The sequence below is a fragment of the Serinus canaria genome, chromosome 2 (genome assembly GCF_022539315.1).
Source record: "Serinus canaria isolate serCan28SL12 chromosome 2, serCan2020, whole genome shotgun sequence".
Lineage (NCBI taxonomy): Eukaryota > Metazoa > Chordata > Aves > Passeriformes > Fringillidae > Serinus > Serinus canaria.
Genome location: NC_066315.1, coordinates 7837807 through 7857845, shown reverse-complemented (window position 1 = coordinate 7857845; position 20039 = coordinate 7837807). Strand labels below are relative to the sequence as shown.

The following is a 20039-nucleotide window of genomic DNA, read 5'->3' as shown; positions in this document are numbered from 1 at the left end:
GACTCGCCCACACTAAAAATTTCTCTGTCTATGGTAAACTCCAGAAGCACCAAACATTTCAGACTTGTGTCATCTTGTGCTGTGTCCACATCAGTGTGCAGAACAATCTGGATACCTAAAAGGATTCCAAACCAGGGGTTTAGGCCTCCCCACAGTGGAAGGCTGAACCTTGTTAAAGCATGCTCTGGGCTCTTTGGTGCTAAAATGTGTTTAAAAGCAAAGTCAGGACAACCTGCCACAAAGCAGATCCAGATCATTTGATGAAACTTGGCAGGGAAAATCTTTACTGACCTCAGCAAAATTCCGGAAAATAAAACAAATGTGGAACAACAAAAGGACTTTTCAAGGCTCAGCATAAACCTATTAAGTGAAAGCAGCAAGTGATGCTCCTAAGTGCTCCCATCTCCAGATGGTGTTTCGAAGTTTCACCAAGAGGGAGGAAAGAAGATAATTAAATTCTCAAGAAACAGTTTAAGGAGCTGAGAAGTTTATAGCTACCTGCTGCTTCTCTAAAGAAAAAATAAAATTGCTGTACTTGTCTTTAAAACTCATAAAAGCACAGACAGAATGAATGAATGAATGTCCAATGGCATGAGAAACTTGACTCAGATCATTGCTAATTTGGTTGTGCTGCTCCTTCATTAGTATGAATCACTCTCAGAGGAGATCCTTAAATTGCAGAGTTTTTTCTAATCAGTGCTTTTGTACCACTTGTTATCTGTGAATGGGATTGAAACACGGTTTTGTCTGGCAAGATGTAAGAGCAATAAATCCTATTTTTAGGATTTTAAAGATTTCCCAGGCCTATAGGCATCCCTCAGTGCCTCAGGGCCAGCACTGCAGTGACAGAGCTGTTGTCACAACAGGGAAAAGCAGATATACCCAGACAAATTCCTTTTGTACTTGTTCTTTAGGTATTTTGTCAAGCACAGCTCAGTTACAACATAACATTTTGCTCCACAGCTGCAGAGTTGCCTGCTAGGAAAGGCAGAAATGGCTTCATTTCTGTTACCTGTCATTTCTGATCTATAGCATCCAGGCTAAGCTCTGAGAACCACTGTGCCAGAGAGGACAGTGCCAGAGAGGAGCCAAATCAGGTGACAGTATCTTAACATTTTTCTTACAAAAATCTGTTTTCTTCTCTCCAAAGAGAGAGACAGCTTTAAAGTCATTTGGCCTGCACAAGACTGACATAAAGGCTGCCAGTCAGCCACAGATTCCAGCAGAGGTAATATTCAAACAGACAGGATAAATAGCAGTGGTTTTATGGCATTTTGGAACCAAACACTCTTCCTGTATCTGGAAGAGGAGGATGGGCTATAGAAGAAGATAGTTCCCTGCTCAGTTATGCTGCTGTCCCTGCTCAAAGTGAAAGCTGTATCTACCCTAACTGGTCACTGGTTGAAGAAGAACACACAGTGTAGTGGCCAAGGCACTTCTCTGTCCCCAGCAACCAGGCCAAGCATGAGACAAATCTTCCCTTAGCCCTTCTTACAGTCCTCTCCCCTCCAATTTTCTTTGTGGCATCCCTAAAACTGGCAAATCCCTTCTGGAGAACACATGATTGTGGAGAACTTTAATCAGCAGGCTGGTAGGCATCCCAAGAACAACTCTGCCCTCCCCCATCATTTTCATTGTGTATTAAATGTCATTTAGTGCAGAGATCTATGCACAGGCAGGGTCTCCCCTCTAGTCCTCTTGCCTCAGATGGCATTAACCCTTCGTGGGGAAAACCACACCTGCCTAGGGCCAAGATGAGGTCAGTTGATGGAGAAGGACCAACTGATGTAAAGGATGCTACAATGCCACAGTCTGCCATGTCAGGGACTCAAACTCCAGGCTCCAGGAAACATTTGCCAGCTCTGTGAGTCCAGCTGAAAGTCTCTGTGATCTCACAGATTTTTTTATGAAGGTGAAGACACCTGAGTGCCAGAGTACCAATTGTGCTGTGGCAGGAGGGGCTGCTTCCCTTGTTTTCCCTGTGAACAGCCTCATTAGGAGTTGAGTTTTAACCAGGGTGCTGCCTGGTTACTGTGGGGAGAGACAGAAGGAGCCACTGAAGACAAAGTTCCTAGGTACAGTGGAAATACTAAAACACTGCACAGTTGACTGCAGGGGTAGTAGTTGATAGGGCTTCATCCTTCAGAGGAAGAGCTATCACCTAAAAATGGGATTTAGTGCTTTATTGGCTGGTGTCACTCAGACTTGCACCCTACAAGTCTGAGTCCCACTCAAGAAACAGGAATAAATTGCTTCCCATAGCCAAAATTTGAGGTTTCTTATCCTTTTCTTAATGAAATTAAAATTTACATCCCATTTCAGATGAGAAAAATCCAACCTCAATTAAATTTATGTATCAAATAGCAAACCACTTCCATCCAGATTTTATTTCTGTTTATCTTAGAGGGAATCAGTGGAGGTGCCTGTGCTGGCTTATGAGAAGAGGCAGAAGTGTAAACCCATATTTTGGGGTGAACATGACAGTAGGAGTGACCTTGGTCAAGCAGATATTGCTTTTTCAACCATGTCTAGAGGAGATAATCCAACAGCAGTCTGCAAAGCATCATGTTTCCTTAGATCCTGCTCCAGTAATTCAATTATGAGCATATAAAATTAGATGAAAAATCAGGTAACTAGCCTTCTGGGACTGACTGATTGCAGTAAATGTTGCCTCCTGACAGCAAGCATTACACTGTCCTCCTTCAAGAGAGGTTTCCTTCTATTGCAGCAGCTGCTCTCCTTTCAGCCTGTGCCAGGTCCCAAGGCTGTTAAATGTATTCTGCAGGACAGCAAAAAGTATTTTAAGGAAATTATGTGTTGCCTTTAAATCACCAAAAGAGCAAGAAGAAAACTTCTAGCTCTTGACCTTTGGGATCAAAGGAGCGATGCCAGACCTTTCTTGGTTTTTTGGGGCTCTTTTAGGGAAGATATTTTCTCTTAACCTTGCCTTTCATTTAAGTATCACAAAGTATTTTATAAGCACTGATTGATTGCTCAAATCTTACAAACCTTGCCATCCATTGTAGAGAAGTTCAGCTGAGCCACAGCCATGTCTGTGGCTCTAACCTCAAAGAAATTTGCAACAAAAAGTCACAAAAGAAGGGACAGGATGAAGCTGAGGTATGGTGGAGGTTATTCTCTGTCAGTACAGAAATTGTTTTCAAGCCATAAAAATTTCCCCACGTGTTTGTCCTGTGGACAGCTGAGAAAGTACAAACTTTTAAGCTATTACAGCCTTGATTACAGGAAAATAATTTAATTTAGCTACCTCCAAGGATACCTATGGGGCTGACATTGAGTACACAAGTAATCACTGTGAACACATATTTTCATGTCACAGTCATAGAGCAGACAGCAAGACCTGAGCTCTGGGTGCTTCTATACACATTGATCCATTTTATACATATTATGGAGATTTCTGTATTTGGTACATATTTAGATACAAATTTATGCATGTTAGACATGTTATGGAGAAGAAAGCACTAAACAGCCACAGGTACTCTGTGCCACTGTCTGGTCTTGAACGTTGGCTCCAGTTGGGGGATTTTTTTGGTGGGAAGCAGAGATGGGAACTCCTGGCAGAAGCCCTTGGGGAACAAAACAAACTCTTGTTCACCCTGCTGGGCTTGCTCTGCCTGCTGGATCAATCACAGGATCTGCAGGGTCCCTTGACAGATCCTCATTCAAGAAGCTTTTCCTTTTTTCTGTTATATTGCATATGAATAAATAAGATTTTCTGTTAATCTAAACTATACCAGAGCATGAATTCCTGTGAGCAATAACCCAACACCCTGAGGAGCTGAGGCATGGCCATGCTCTGGCTAAGCAGTCTGAGGAGCTGTGCAAGAGGAATTGTCCTCTTAGTGGATCCAGGTGATTCTCCATGAAACCACAACACCTATTTATATCTCCAAAGTCTGACAGGATGATGTTTTTATCCAGAAATTTGTACTTCATCCAGAAGAGAGGTTTCCACTGACCTGACTCACACCAGCTGCAAGAGGAACCAAAGGGAGCTGTTCCTGCTGCAAGTGCACCCACAGCACACATCTGAATTAGATGGATCCTACATGAAAAATGCCAAAAAGAAACGTGGTTCCCTCAAACTGCTTGAAAGCAAAGAGGTTGAAAGGCCTCTCACTTTCAGTCACGTAAATAAGGAATAACTCCACCAAATTCAATGAACTGATATTTTTATAAAATCACTGAAAATGGAAATTCTACCAAGATTTCTGTATTTTCTCATGTATGCATATTTTTTTTTCAAAGTTTTTTGAACAGAGACCCTGAGATGAGCTCCACAGATGAAGCTGTGCTGTATTTGTGCTACAGTGAGAACTGAGGATTTAGTCCTGAATAACTAATATTCAAACAAAGATTTATTCAGCAGATGCAAATATAATTGAGTTATTGTTTGCAGCAGCTGAGAATCAGACCCATACTTTATTATGTAAAAACATTATTTTATGTGCTGGATTAATGTACACACTAAAAAAACTCATTAATCTCTTCAGGTATCACTGCAGGTTTTTGTGGATGAGATATAATGTAACCAAAACCAAATCACCTCATAACTGTTGATAAGGCCCTTTAGAAACCTTAATCTTGTTATTCACAAGTGCTTCTAATTACAGTAAAACAATTATCTTGGTGCAAAGGAAATGGACATTGTCTGTGGTAGCTCCTGACAGCTGTTCTTGAAATGGAAACAAGAAGAAAAATAAACAAGCTCTTTCTTTTCAAGGGAGGAACTTAGTAAACATGATATTTACTACAGAATTGAATGTTTATTGACAAATGACACTTCTCTGCATATGTCTGCCATAACTATAAATTCAGATTTACAGGTAAGTGCATTAAGTTAATTAGTCCATTAAATCAATTAGTGCATTGCCCTGTTAATGCTCTTTTTCTGTACTCTGTTGCCAGATATATTTTTTTAATACCTCTAAATGCCTCTGACATGCAACCTATCATTCCCTTCCAGGGGAAAAACATGTTTTTACAATTGTCCTAGTCCAGATATTTTACTTTGTACAAACTGTTCCACTTCTCCACTTTATCTTGTTTATTTCCCATTTTACCATCTCAAGCATTCCTTCTTTACCTTGGTGCTCACCACAAACAGTGGCAGCAGTGGATAGTTGGCAGTCAGAGAAGGGACAGCCCCTGCGTCACCCAAGACACCCCTGATGTCCCCAGGTCATGGGCATCACCATCCCAAATTGATCAGAGCCCCCTTCAACCTGGCCTTAAACACTTCCAGGGATGGGGCATCCATAACTTTTCTGGGCAACCTGTGCCAGGGCATCATCTTGCTCACAGTAAAGATTTCCTTCCTAATATCCCATCAAAACCTACTCACTGCTCTCCTGAGCTGTTGAAAATAAGGAATTTTTTGTTTGCTTTTCAAGCCTTTTCACAGAATTCACAGAATGACTGGGTTGGAAGAGACCTTAAAGATCATTGAGTCCAACCCAGCCCCAACACCTCAATTCAACCCTGGCACCCAGTGCCACATCCAGGCTTTGTTAAACACACCCAGGGATGGGGACTCCACCTCCTCCCCGGGCAGCCATTCCAGAACTTTATCACTCTTTCTGTGAAAAGCTTTTTCTGAATATCCAACCTGTATTTCCCTTGGTGCAGCTTGAGGCTGTGTGCTCTGGCTCTGTCAGTGCTGCCTGGAGAAAGAGCCCAGCCCCAGGTGAGCACAGGCACCTGTCAGGAGCTGTGAGAGTGATGAGGGCACTCCTGAGTCTCCTTTTCTCCAGGCTGAGCACCCCCAGCTCCCTCAGTGGCTCCTCACAGGGTTTGTGTTCCCAGCCCCTCAGTGGCTCCTCACAGGATTTGTGTTCCCAGCTCCCTCAGTGATTCCTCACAGGATTTGTGTTCCCAGCCCCTCAGTGGTTCCTCACAGGATTTGTGTTCCCAGCCCCTCAGTGGTTCCTCACAGGGTTTGTGTTCCCAGCCCCTCAGTGGTTCCTCACAGGATTTGTGTTCCCAGCCCCTCAGTGATTCCTCACAGGATTTGTGTTCCCAGCCCCTCAGTGGTTCCTCACTGGGTTTGTGTTCCCAGCCCCTCAGTGGTTCCTCACAGGGTTTGTGTTCCCAGCCCCTCTCCAGCCTCGCTGCCTCCTCTGGATGCACTCAGACATCTCAACATCCTTCCTAAACTGAGGGGCCAGAACTGGACACAGCACTCCAGGTGGGACCTCAGCAGAGCTGAGTACAGGGGAAGGATGACCTCCCTGCTCCTGCTGGCCATTCCTGATCCCAGCCAGGATGCCATTGGCCCTTCTTGGCCACCAGGGCACACTGCTGGCTCATATTCAGCTGGCTGTGGGCCAGTACCCCCAGGTCCCTTTGTGCCTGGGCAATGTCCAGCCATACCATCCCCAGCCTATAACACTGCAGGGGTTGTTGTGGCCAAAATGCAGGACTTGGCACTTGGACTTGTTAAACTTCACCTTGTGAGACTCTGCCATCCATCCCACCATTCCAGGTCTCTCTGCAGAGGACATGCAGCCATTTGAGAGGCTTCAATCCTAGGAGCAGATGACTGCTGTGCCTGCATTTTGTGTGCAATTTTGATAATTAAGCAGAGTTAAATTACATGGAATTAAGTTTAGTGGAGTTCTGCATTTAGTCTTGACAGAGCTGGATAAAACTTCAATGACTCTTCTCTTGAAATGAATCCTTAGCTTCTTGGGTACTCTCAGGCATTTTCCAAACAGGAAAGCCCTGTTGGACCTGCAGATTATGCCAAGTTAAGATGAGCAGGGAAGCACCAGATATTCTGTACTCACATTGTCCATCAGGAACACTTCTGTAAGCTGCCTTTTGGCAAATTCTCTTCTCTCTGTAAGTTACTTTAAATCCTCTGTTCACAGTATTGGTTGATGTATTTGGAACCTAGTCCCAGTCACCCACAGTCAACCCCACCTTGCTAGCCTCTCTCTCATAAATTTTCTGATGTTTTATATCCTCCAGGTTTAGCTGTTACTTCCCTTTAAGGATGCTTGTGGTAGCTGGGGAAATCTACCTCTACCTTCTGTGCATGTATGCACAGAGAAAGGTTGTAAATATTTGCTTTCTAGCTACAAGTAAAAATATAAAAGAAAAGAAAAATGTCAAGAGTAAATCTTTAAAAGCAACATATTCGTGGCAAGTCTTTCAAAGCTGACCTCAGGTACACAGAATGTCTGAAGATATCAGTGCTGGCTCTAAATCCTGCCCCTGAGGCACAACAACTGCAGTGACAGAACCCAGCACATACCTTCACATGTCAGCAGGAAGTATTCCAGATTGTGGCTGAAGGATGCACTGAAATAAGTGCAGTTTTCAATCAGATCACAGGACAGACACCTCCTGTTGAAGTTCCCATTTGTGCTTGCACTGAAAAAGTTAATACAATTCCATGAAGGTCACTGAGCAAATGTTATTTGAAAGCAACATTACTTAGACCTTTCTTTAGAACAAGAATATAAATCTAATGTGTCCAACATTAGCAAGAGACAAAGTATTTCCATTTGGTTGAGTTTAAATAGCAATAATGGATTCTTTCCCCCTCCTGCTTGAATAGAGAATATATAAATGGATACTGATGTCATTTTGCAAGGTCAGGTGGTTATGAAGGAAGGCACAGTTTTTAAAAGAAAATGATGGTTGCAATTTCACAAGAGGAAGTAATAATTTGGTGGATGAAGGCATGAAACAAAGGTGCAACGTTCCAACGCTTATTTATATTACAACAGACAATAAAGAGCTGGAATTGCTTTCTCTAAGTTTCTTTTTGGCTTCACCCCCAGTCTGATTTGCTAGCTGCTGCCTCAGAGGCCAAAGCAATTTGTTTAAATAAAGAAAACCTCTGCTCTTAAAACCCCCAAGCAGAAAGGAAAGGTTGTGTTTAGGGATCTGTTGTTGAGGAAGGTAATGTGGCCTGTCCATTTGCTCACAAGTTTGCTGAGTCCACTGAATGTTGAAGAATTACAGATTACTGGCAAATACTAATAGAGAGCATTTTGAAACTTCAAGAATATTAACCAAGAGATCTTTTCAGTATTACTGTAATGCAGATGAGTGTTTTTTTGCTACCATTTCAAGAGATGAGGCTGATCAACATTTTTAAGCTCACAGAGACTGAAATAAATAATCATGGGGTTTGTTTAGGCTCAGATTTTATCTCTGACTACAATTCTAATTAAATCTATTAAATCAAACAGAAAAAGGAAGGGAAAAAACTCCCCTGAAAAGGTCTTCATCAGCTCTTTCTCTGTTGTCTGTGTGGGGAGATGAGGCTGATGAGGCACCAGGGAGAGATGGATGCTGACAAGGAAGAGCTGCTTTCACTCATGCAAGCAGCTCTTGAACTGTGCCTGGACTCTGTTTTTAAAGTGAGGTTTTCTTCTCATTTTAAAAGAAATGAAGGGTTAATGCAATTTCTAAAATTTTCTTCAAGGAAATACTCTCGAAATCTGTGGAGTGCAGCGAACAGGCATATAGGTCTCGAAAGGAAAAAAATTATGCAATCACAGGTAATTTACTTTGCTCTAGTCACCTTCCTACTGAGGAAAATAAAAAGATATGATGTCATGTGAGAGAAGGAAAGTGTGCTGAATGCCCCTTATCCACTGATGCCTTCACCAACTCTGCCCTTCGTTGCAGATGTTGTGATGGCAGCAGGGTCACTGAGAAGAAAAACAAGACAGATGGAATAATGATTCCAAAATGTATAGTTGAAAGTTTGTGTTTCCTGCACTTTGTAATCTGCTCCCACAATATTTCATAATGGCAACATTACCATTGCTTGCTGTAAAACCAGCTTTTTACTCATCATCTACTTAGGGACAATGCTAAAATATTCTGGAGCTGCAGAAGAAGGTTTGAAAACATAAAATATTGTAAATCCCTTTCAATTTCATGAAGAGGTGGTCTACTATGTAATTTCTCAAAACCTCTATTGGAAAGTATAAAGACAGTTTATACCATTATTTTCTGTATTTCTGAATTCCTGCAAGTGCTAAACAGTTCTATTGTGAACTATCTATTTGTGATAGTCAATCTTGACACCAATTTAAAATTTGAATTGATATGAGAAAATTGCTAAATGTAAAACACTTCCAAGTGTCAAGCATTTTGATTGCTATTCTTACACTGTTTCTTCCAGTGACACACTGAAAGATCTTGCAATGCCATTGAAGAAAAATCACTTAAGAAACTGCTTCTACTGCAAGTGCTTATGATTCGTGTAAAACTGAAGAAAAGGGAAATTCTGAATATGAAGTTACTAAAGCACATACCTGTATAAATGTCTTCTTCTTGGTGAATCTTCTGTGCTGTGGAAATAGCTGGAGAGGAAAAATAAAAGTGAATTGCACCATTAGAGGGTGTTTAGAAGTGTCTTGTGCAACAACATCTTCACTCATATTGCCATTTTCATGATCTTGTAAAAGCAAGGGAAGTTTAAGCTGAACCAGGAAAGGATGGAGAGGGACACACCACTGAGAGGCTCAAGGAAGTACATTGAAAACTGCCCTGCAATTAAAACAAACATGGAAAACTTTGGGTCCTACACTGGTCATGTCAGTGGACCAAAAAAGGATCAAGTGATTAAGTGGAAGACGTCCACCTTTTTACCCCAAGATTCATGGCTCAGAATTTCTTTTAAATACCTTTCTTCTCTCTCTAGAGGAAGATTTTACTTCTCTGGCCACATTTTTTTCTCTGTCCAGCTAGTCAGCCAGTCAGGGTTTGATGGGAGGCAGAGCATGAGGCTGAAGAACACTTGGTTGTTCTTGTTGTGTGCTAAGTCTGTGCTGAGCTCCTCTCTGGATAACCAACACAGGCTCTGCTGTGCAGGGCCAGCTTCTGGAGGTGAAAGAGCGATGCTGCAGGAGGTGGCCAGCCTCAGTCCCACCTGTGAAATCTGAATTAAACCCCTGGATGCATTTTGTGTGGATAATGCCAGAGCACAGGGGCAAAAGTAGCATCCATGGAGTGAACAATGCCAGGAAGGGTTTTCATCCCTGCTGATCTGCACTTGCCTAGGCACACATCTTGATTGCACAATTTGTGTGTGGCATTTTCTGCTTGACTGGCCAGTTAAAATGCCTATAAGACTTTGGTGCTAGTTTGCTATTTAGACAACCCATGGAAGTGTTCAAGGCCAGGGTTGATGGGAAACCTGGTCCAGTGGAAAGAGCTGGAACTGGATGCTCTTTCTCTTCCAGCCCAAGCCATTCTGTGATTCTATATTTCTATGATTTTCTATTGTTTTGAAGTTATTGGTAATTGGAAGCATTCAAAATCTTGAGGAAGCACTGTGTTCTTAATGATCACTCAAAGTTTATTATATTCCAGAGACTGTTTGCTCAACTGTTCAGTGACCTTGAGTAACTGAGAGGTGAGAACCTTGTATCCACCCAAAACGTTTTCAGGAAAGCAATCTGTTATTTGATTCCAGAAGCTGTCTAAATATTTTCTTATGTAATTTCTTGAAGTGTATTTGAAAAAGGGAATGTTTACAGAACTTGTTTTAAGAGCATAAAGAGCAAGTATGAAGAAGGGTGAGTTTGTTTTTCTAGTTTTTCTTTTTTTTTTTTTTTCTAATTCTAACTAAATGCTTTTTTTTTTTTCTTTTTTTCCCCCCAATGCATTGGTATTTTTTCAGGTCAACATAAGATTCTTTCTAAAACTGACTAAGTGGTTGATGAAACAGGATGCTTTCCTACAGAGGGAAATATCAGAAGTTACAGCAGGAGAAATTACAAATATATTTAACAGTCATAGAAAGAGAGGTTTGAACTGTGCAGATTATTCAAAATAACACAAGATAAGTGCAATAGTGTGAGAAGTTAAGCCAGAATGGAGACAGCTTCTCTTGCTCTCTCATCCCCAGCTCCTCATGCTCACAGGTTTCAGTGCATACACAACACCTTTGTAACCAGCCCAGACCCCAGAGCTAAACAAAGGAAGTCTGATTTGTCAGGCCAAAGTTTACTCACATTTTCTGCCTCTTTTCATCATATGCCAGTATCTTTGTCACATCCCAATCTCCAGATGTAATGGCCTGTAAGTCATCATTGCTGCTGTTGGGCTGCCAGAAAGAAAAGAGAAGATTTCTTTGTTGTTAAAACTTCTGAAAAATGGAGTTCTTCTTGCTCTATTGCCCATGAAAAATAAACCAAATATCTGCAATTTCCACCACTACACCTGCCAATTCTGTGAATCTGCAGGCATAGAAATAACAGAGAGTCTGAATCATCTTAACCATGACTCTACTGAGGATAATGAGGTGAATTCAGCCCAGAGCAACTCCAAACCCTTCCTCTAATACATGTGCCCACATGCTTCTGTTTTAATCCTTTATGGCAGGATGGAGATTCACTTATCTACAACTAAGGTGGCATCACAAAAGCCAAACCAAAATAATTATGTTTGGAAAGGGACAGTTGACTGATCTTTTTCTTTGGAAATTCACATTATCTTATGCCCAAATGAAGCATCATTGGAGGTTTTCTTGTATGTTTTTTTACATCTACACCGCCCCATCTCATTGCTACAAGCACAGACAGCACCTTTCATTGCTGCCTGCCTCAGGTGAGACCCAGAGCAGCAGCAGGGAGTTACCTGTGAGGATGACATGGCAATGTGGTAGAAATGCCCACGTCCTCCCTGGGGAATGGCCCGGACGAAGAAAAACTTCCGACCGTCCCTGGAAAAAATGGGCTCTTCATTCTGTAAAAGCAGCAAAATTAAGGGGTGCATTAGTGTTAATTGGTTGTATTTAGAATTGCTCAGCACTCCAACACCCTTTAAAATTAATTCACAGCAAAATAGAAAGTGCTCTTTGACAGCAGGCTGAGGCAGACAAAAAGCCCACTGAAAACTGGAGGAAGTTTTGAGTTTTGCTTCTTGCTCTTGGGAAAGCAGACAGCTTTCAGCTGGGGGAGAACAGGCAGCAAGGAGACTTCCTTGGCTAGAAAGTCAATTCCTATTTTCAAAGCCCAAATGCACATATACAGCAGGCTGCTTGGGGTGCTTGGAGCCTTCAGAACTGGTGTGACAAACCCTGTTTACCCTGCTGGAAGAACCTCTGTGTTCTTCCAGGGGAAACACAACTGAACAGCACCTAACTGCTGTCTTTTTCTACTCCCTTACAAATGCTTATCTCACTGAATTATTTATGAAGGAGAGGATCTGCTGTAGAACACTTTGACACAGAGCTCCCAGGTGAAGGTGATGATTGACTTTTATTGGGTGACTGGAACTTCCACCCAGAGATAGAAGAGACTCAGCAGAAGGAAAATCAAACACCACATGTGGCAAGCAAGCATCTCCTGGAAGGGAGTATTTTTTTTTGTGAACATGAGTCCTGAGGCACATGAGAAGTCTCCACTACATGGAAAGGTTGAACAGCAGATTACCAGGGAAGGCAGGAGGATGGTCCATGGGGTGGGACTCAGGAGCACTGAACCAACAGGACCTACATGAAGCTAACTCCAAGTCTCAACTAGTTGGGAGTGAACAATCAACTGTGATATCAGGATTTTCTGTGCCTGGATGGGCCTTTCCTTGGCTGGGCTTTGTGAACCCTTCTTTATCCAGGGCAATCACAAGGAGATTGTTGTCAGCCTCTTCTGGGTCCTCAGTGTTAATCAAAGCCTTTGACTTTCTGCTTGGCACATGCCAAGACACCACACTGAACCAGCAGGAATCTGATTGTACCTGGAGACTTATGGCACAGCAAAGGAATAAACATTTTTATTTCCCATAAGCTAACACATTATTCTTCCTCTATGTTCCTTTGCTCCTTTGTTCTTTACTGATTAATTCTTTTCTGCTGTTTATCAGATTTGTCAGTGCTCTATTAGGTGTTCAAACTGTTCTTTTTGCCTTTTATTTTCCCCTGCTTAGGTTTTCAGTGTATTTTAAAATGTGCCCATTTGCAGCTTGTTGCAGCTCAATGAAATAATGGTTTCATTTATTTCTGGCATTGTTCTGAAACCTGAAACACGAAACTCTATATTATTTCCAAATGTCTTTCATGACAGGAGAAACCTCACTGAATAATGACTGTGATAGCTCAGGAAAACCTTCTGCTGGACAGGTTTTCCTTTCCTGAGGTAGGTAGCAATGAGTTCACCCTCCATTTCTATATCTGTGCCTCCTGCATTATATATTCCAGCAATTTGTCTCTGCCAGTGGGAGCAGGCATTGTGCTGATGAGTTTGAGGTTCATTCAGAGCTACAGGGGAAGGGGGTTCATGTCACAGGTGACAGATGTGAGGATTTAGCACTGGGCTGATGATACAAGACAGTTTGTTTGCATGTTCCTTTGCTGGAAAGGCAACTCATGAATGAGGCAGAACTCTGTGACATTTACCCAGGGGGTAAATGGCGAGACAGACTGAAATCCTCTTGGAACAGGATTTTATAATTTAGGGAGCTACACTGGGCACACAGTGAAAATATTCTGTGTGTGATATGAACTGTCAGAACCTTTTGTCAACTACTGTTGACTGAATCCCACAATAAGAGAAAAGAACAGCCCTCCTTGAAGATAACAGATCACTTTAGTGCTAGGAAAAGACAATACTTTTACTATGCAGCAGGTATGGAATATTTGGAAGTTTTTTGCCACAGGAGGATTGTAGCCACAGCTGGAATCAGTAGGTGAAAAAAGGTATTGAACAAATTCATGTTTCATTAATAGATTTTAAAGGATTTGGCTATAGTCTCAAATGTCTGTAATCTTTTTGTTGTAGATGATAGTGAAATGTGAGAAAGTTCTGCCACCAAATTCTTCAGTTTTATTGGAAAAGAGAAGGTAATGGGAGGCTGCTGGAGGGCTCAGAACCTCCTGGAGGGTTCAGTGCTGGAGCTCAGAGCTGCACAACTCAACTCAGTGTATCTGCAAATGGTCAGGAGAAGAAAACAAGGAGTGCCTCAGGGGCTTATCCCAAGTTTGGCAGAATCAGGATGGGTGAGGGGACAGTGCTAAATGCAGTCTGAGCTTCTGTAGATCCTAGAGAGGAGCACAAAGTCCTGGTGTAAAGAATAACAACAAAAGAGAAAAAGGTAGAGTGTATTCAGTTGTGTTTGGAGAGGGATCACTGAGGATCACTGAATCTGCAGCCACCTGAGGAAGACTCCTCTGGCAAAACAAGGGAAGATAAGGAGTGTACAGGATGGTGGGGAGTGCACAGGTGTCTCTGACCTTGAGGATTTGCATGATCAAACACACACCAGGACAAATGTTGAAAGAGAAATTATCTGATTATGGTGAGCTGGAATTTATGAAAGATTAGTGAGCACAGAAGTACAGCTCCACCAAACCCACCCACACATTAACATGGGGCAAACAACCTTCATATTTCAGCACCACACAGCTCCAAACTGGTTTGTCTGTGCTCAGCACACTCCCAGCCTCCAGTTCTTCTGCAGGGCCTCACATGCCCTTGGACACATTTCCCTACAGAAATCAGTGGTAAAGCAGATTCGTTGCATATTGGTTTTATTGCTGACTGAGAGTTATAGTTCCATAAGAATTATGATTTTCTGGTTCATCCCCAGGTTTTTAAAAGAAAACGAATTAATCTGAATAACTGGATCCTTTCCAATTGATTCTCTGATGCATTTTCCCTTTGTCAGCAATCTCCTGCCCTCTCTGTCTGATCCATCTTTGCCCAGATCCCAGAATTAATGATTTTGCTGTGTTGGCAAATTATTCTTTCAGTGGAATGCCTCAATACTTTCTGTGTCACAGGCCCATAGCTCTGATAAACAGAGAGGTGTGACATGAATTCTTTTAATCCCTTGGTAAACACTTTGTTTAAATCCAACAAAGAAAACACCCAATGTGCATTGACTCTAGTGGGACAATGCAGACACCTCCTCTCAGGGCACAGGGGGAAGATCTCTTTCCATCTCCTGACACACAGCCCCTGGGACAATGCTGAGCTTCATCCTCATCCCTGTCCTCCTCCTCTTCTGTGCCTGGGTGCCCCACACCTATGGCCCTCTCTGAAGCCAGGGCAGCTGCACCAAAATCAGGGTCAACAACTGGAGAGGATCCCATGTCTGTGGGTACAGATCCCCTCCACTGGGTGAAGTAGGAACTCTTCATTTAAACACCAAAAAGATTCTTGGTAGCCAGGAGCAGCTTTTTTATCTCTGGTAGATGAATTTGAGTATTTGAGTTATGGAACTCTGGGTCCTTTCTGCTGCATCCTTTGTCTTGGGGCCAACATTAGGTCAGCTATGGGATAATTGTCTGGCAAAAGGGCATTACAGAGTGAAGAAGTGGGTCCTGTTTGTAAGTTCCTTGCACTCTTTTATTTTAAAAATCTCTTTTCATACGTCATAATAACTACATGTAAGAATCATTACTAGGTTATCATGCAGGATTAAAGCAAGGGAGTAGTAAAAGAAAAATGGTGCCAGGTTTTCATCACCTCCACCTTTTAAGAGAGTGAGTCTTTAGCTTCAGACTGGGGTCATATAAAATAATGGGCAAATAGGACTGGAAAGAAAAATGCAACACAAAGAAGCTGTTATAGGGGAGGGCAGCCAGCCCATGCAGGCAGTTTTGGAGGTTACAGGTCTCTAAAGAATTTTATGGTCTCCTGGTCCTGCCAACGTCAATGCCAAAGACTGCAGCCTTTGGTGGAGTTGCAATTGCACCCTGGTTCCCAATTAAATCTTTTTTTCAGGCCTTATTCACAATTAAATAAATAAAACAATTAAAATGCCAGTAAAGTTTATCACCAGCAGGTGCTCAGAAATTGCCTGATTTCTCCCCTGCTGAATCATTGCCTGTACATGACCATCCCAATACTATTGGTAAAAGGCTTCTTCACAGAAATTGAAACAAAATTGCCTACAGCTATAATTAGTGTTTCAAACAAACAGTTTGTGCATTTAAGAAAAAGTATGAGTGAAGTTCAGTCTGGCTCTTGTGCTCAGAAGTGCACAAGCAAGTATATAAATAAAAGAAGTATAAACTTGCAGAGTCCCTGGACAGTTGTAGTGAACATGGGCCACCTCATCTGACAAAGAGTGACAGACACTTTCTACCAATTCCTGTGTAAATACAGTGTATTCCTCATTGTACTTTGGGTAGTTTACTCTATTTTTCAGCTGCACAGGGGTGGCTGCATAATTTCTTCTTGCCTGTGTTGGAGAGAGGCTCTCCAAAGATTTTGGACTTGCATGAAATATATTCATGAGCTTGAGCTCAGAAGGAAACAAGGGATTGTTTACTATGACCTTCCAAACACAGACTTTTAAATGCCACTGAGTCACCAAACTACTAAACAACAAAATGCAAATTCATGGCTTGTATGCTTTATCTCAGCTCTCCCAGGACTTCAGACAGCTGAGAAAAGTCAACCCTGTCATCCTTGGAGATCACCTCATGTATCTGTCACGTATCTTCTGTCTCCTACTCCCAGCTGACTGTTTGTCCCTATTAAATTCCCAGAAAAAAAGGTAAAACCTGTGCAAAAAACCTTTCAAACCAGGCACATGGAGGATTTTGAAGTAGTATTTTAAAGAACAAGGGAAGCAGCTGGATTCCTTGGTCCTGCTGATTTAAAACTGGGACACTTCTCACAAGGAGGTCTTTGGTGAGGGCTGATCCCTGCCCAGGGTCCCTTGGCTGTGTGACCCCACTGCCACCACCCACTCTGACTGTCACCAGAGGGGACAGGCCACCTGGCTCATTTACAAACACTTATATTAAAATGTCTCAACCAAGGAGTCCTCATCCTGAGCCAAGCCACACTCCTGAGCTCCTTCAGCAGCTCCCTGAGGTGCGATTCATCTCCTTCTTGAAGAGGTTAGTGGACCCAAACTAGCATTTAACATTTTCACATCATCCTCATAGTCAGACACACACGCCATGAAAATGCCTTTCCAGTTATCTGGATTAATGTGTCATAGAATAAAAGGCAAATATAGAAAATACAATTATCCCAGTAATCATGTTCAGTCAAAACTAGAATTTTAAGTAATTTTGTTGTCAGAAATACTGGCAAAAGAGCTGTGTGATTCTTCAGGCTCCTACAAAAGCTTTTGAAGGATGCTATCAAATGTCTCCAAAGTCCATGGAACATGTTATTTTAGTTTAGCACTGAGATGTCTGACTCATTTGGCTGTAATGAACATCCTTCTCCAACATTAAACCAAGAGTGTGCTCTCAAACTAAGTATATGCTTTTTGGAGATGCAGTAAAACAAAATGTATTTCCCTGGAGCAAGCCCATTAGAGACTGACAGATCATTTACTTCAGATATGAGGATGAAGCACTGTCTTTTAATGTCTGTCTATGTGGTAGGTGACTAAATAACCACAGCAGTGTAAAAACACAAGTTCTACTATACTGTATTAGTAACATAAAACACAGATCCTACTATACTGAAGTAAATAGCAATGGGAGGATTATTTTACCGCTAGGAGGATTATTTTACTTGCCTTCAAACTTATAAAATAAATAATGCCAGTTAAGGATTTTTGTTGTTGTTGTTGTCATTTTTTTTATTTTAATATACAATATCTGGACAATTTAATTTCCCCTTGATTTGACTTGTCTTTTAAGTTTTTGTTTCCTACTCAAGCCAATACAGTCCTTATGAATGTAAAGAATATTTCAGCACCATTTTTACTCTGTATCAGCAAAAGATTATTTGAAATGCTTGGAGCACAAAATCTATTTCCCCATAAAATCAATTTTCATGTGGATCACACACAGCCCATTGCTGCAGGACAGCCACTGGAACAGAGGAGAGCTTTGTTCTTGCTGTGAACTGATGAAGTGCCATTTCTACAGGGTCTTGGCTCCTCTGAACAGGCTGTGACAAAAATTGGAAATGCTTTAAATCTGGACTTGGAAAAATATATGAAACAAGATATTTTGTGACATGCTGCTCCCTGTCTGGATTGAAAAACAGTTTGGTGTTGTGGCTGAATTGAGATCACAGCTTCTCTCTCCAAACCAGCTTCCTTTAATCTGAGGTCCCTTCACAAACTGACTCCAGGGCAAGTGTTATATACAATATTTAAGTGACTCAACACTCTCTCTGCATGGTTTTGTCTCTGGATGGGCAGAGATCCTCTCAATAAAATGACCAGAAAACAACCACCATTGTATTTAAACTGTCATCATCAGTGTCAGGGCAGGGTATGAAGGATTGCCTCTGAGGCTGAAGAGTCCTACACAGATACTGTCAGTGGGTGAATTCCCACCCACACCAGCTTTTCATCTCTTTTAAATACAAGTAAATTGCAGGCTAAGGACTATGGGACCTACCAGAGTGGATGGTATCTTTACTGAGAACTTGTTTGTTACAGAGAAGCTCTTTTCTGTTACACAGATCATGCCATCTTCCAAGCAGCTCTCTCAAATCTGGAAATCAGATTTTTCTCTGATGGGGAAAAGCTCAGAGAACCAATTATCCTACCAAAAACTTGACTACAAGGAGAGGATCACTCTTACCTGTCTGTGCAGCCAGGCATCACTCTCATCTTCATGTTTCTAAAACACAAAAAGATCATTAATACCATACTTGTCATATATTATATTTTGCCTATCAATGCAGGAAGCTGTTGGATGGGAGTTGAAAAGTTACTCAGAAATACAGAGAAACTGTTTAAATATGTGCTTCTGGAATGGATTCCAGTGGCTGCTTTCCTTGACTTTCCTTCCTGATGGATAAACATTCACTAGCTCAAGAAAGCACTTTACACATACAGACAAAACACATAAATCCACAAGATGTATTATTCCCCAAAGAAATAAGTCTTCTTAAGAAATAAATAAAGGCTGAAATGAAAGTTATTTAGTAAAAACTTATCACCATGCTCTATGCACAGAATTGCATAATCCTTTTCAAGGGATGTGTGTATTAGAACAATTTTATACAGTGGAAACACATTCAGTTTAAATGATGGAATCTGTTAATGGAATCTGCTGATCTTATATCAATACACCACTTGTATTAGTGCACTCATAGAAGGGATTAATTAAGTGCAATTAAGGCATGTGCAGATAAGCATGAGCTAGTTTTAATGCCATTAAATACATATAATGCAGCTAGAATGTTGCAAAGATATTTAGGTTGCAAATTGTTGCTTGTGTGTGGGTAAAGGTGATCAAGACAGGTAATGACTCTCCCTCAAACATAAACAGAGTGTTCTTGGATTACTGGGTGTTAAAAAAAAATTAAAAACTGAACAATGCTTATGTTCTGCCTGCCCAAATCAATGTGTTCCAGCTGGCTTTTCACCATGTAAAATAAGTGAAATAGTTTCTCCTTGCGTGGGTTTTGGACACTGATGTCAAGTGACCCCTATGCAAAGCTCTCCTACCTTGGTGCAGACCCCCGTGGTGGCATCACAGAGTGTGAGGATGGACACGTTCTGGGCCCTGTTCAGCCAGTTCACTGCCACCTTGGTGCTGGTGGCCCATTTCACCATGGTGATGTAGTAGTCCCTGCAAACACACACACACAGAGCAGATCACAACGCTGCCATCCTGAATTGCCACGTGGCAGAGCAGCTACTGCAGGCAAACAGGCCAGGAGAGAGCTGTGGTTTTAAAGAACATCGTGTCCTGACGTCTCTAGACTGCTTTATGTATGGATTTCAACCCCTAAAAATGACATTTTTAGGACTGAGCAGGTGTTTTATCTGCCACTTCTGGAAGTTATTTTCAAAGAAGAGACGAATACAGAGATAAAGAATCTTTCAAGTTATTCTGTCTTCTAAGAAGGATTGAACTGCCTGGAGCTACAAATTTATGCACAGGTGGAAAAGAAATTGCAAACCATTTCCATTCTGAGCACACTAAAGTGAGCTGACTCAGACCCATCCCTATCAATGGTTGGGTTCTTGATGCTTATGAAAAGTTGATGGCCTCTGAGCATGCTGCCTACACACCAAAGTGTCCAGAGGTGTTGCATTAAAAGACAAATAGTGAGAAGGATTGAGTTTGGAGTGACACAGGGTTTCTGTAAAGCAGGTGCAGCTGGTTGCCA

The 20039-nt window shown here is 41.7% G+C and overlaps 1 protein-coding gene across 2 annotated transcripts in view; it reads right to left on the bottom strand.

Annotated features, from left to right (window-relative positions):
* Positions 1 to 20039, bottom strand: part of DPP6 (dipeptidyl peptidase like 6) — a 405874-nt gene that overhangs the window by 29850 nt on the left and 355985 nt on the right. For both annotated transcript variants that reach the window (XM_050971416.1, XM_009085802.4), the window contains exons 11-16: positions 19372 to 19495; positions 18500 to 18538; positions 11632 to 11739; positions 11007 to 11098; positions 9303 to 9350; positions 7280 to 7398 (exon numbers count right to left, since the gene is read on the bottom strand). In XM_050971416.1, coding sequence (XP_050827373.1) covers positions 7280 to 7398; positions 9303 to 9350; positions 11007 to 11098; positions 11632 to 11739; positions 18500 to 18538; positions 19372 to 19495 — 530 coding nt within the window. The remainder of the gene's footprint in view (positions 1 to 7279; positions 7399 to 9302; positions 9351 to 11006; positions 11099 to 11631; positions 11740 to 18499; positions 18539 to 19371; positions 19496 to 20039) is intronic.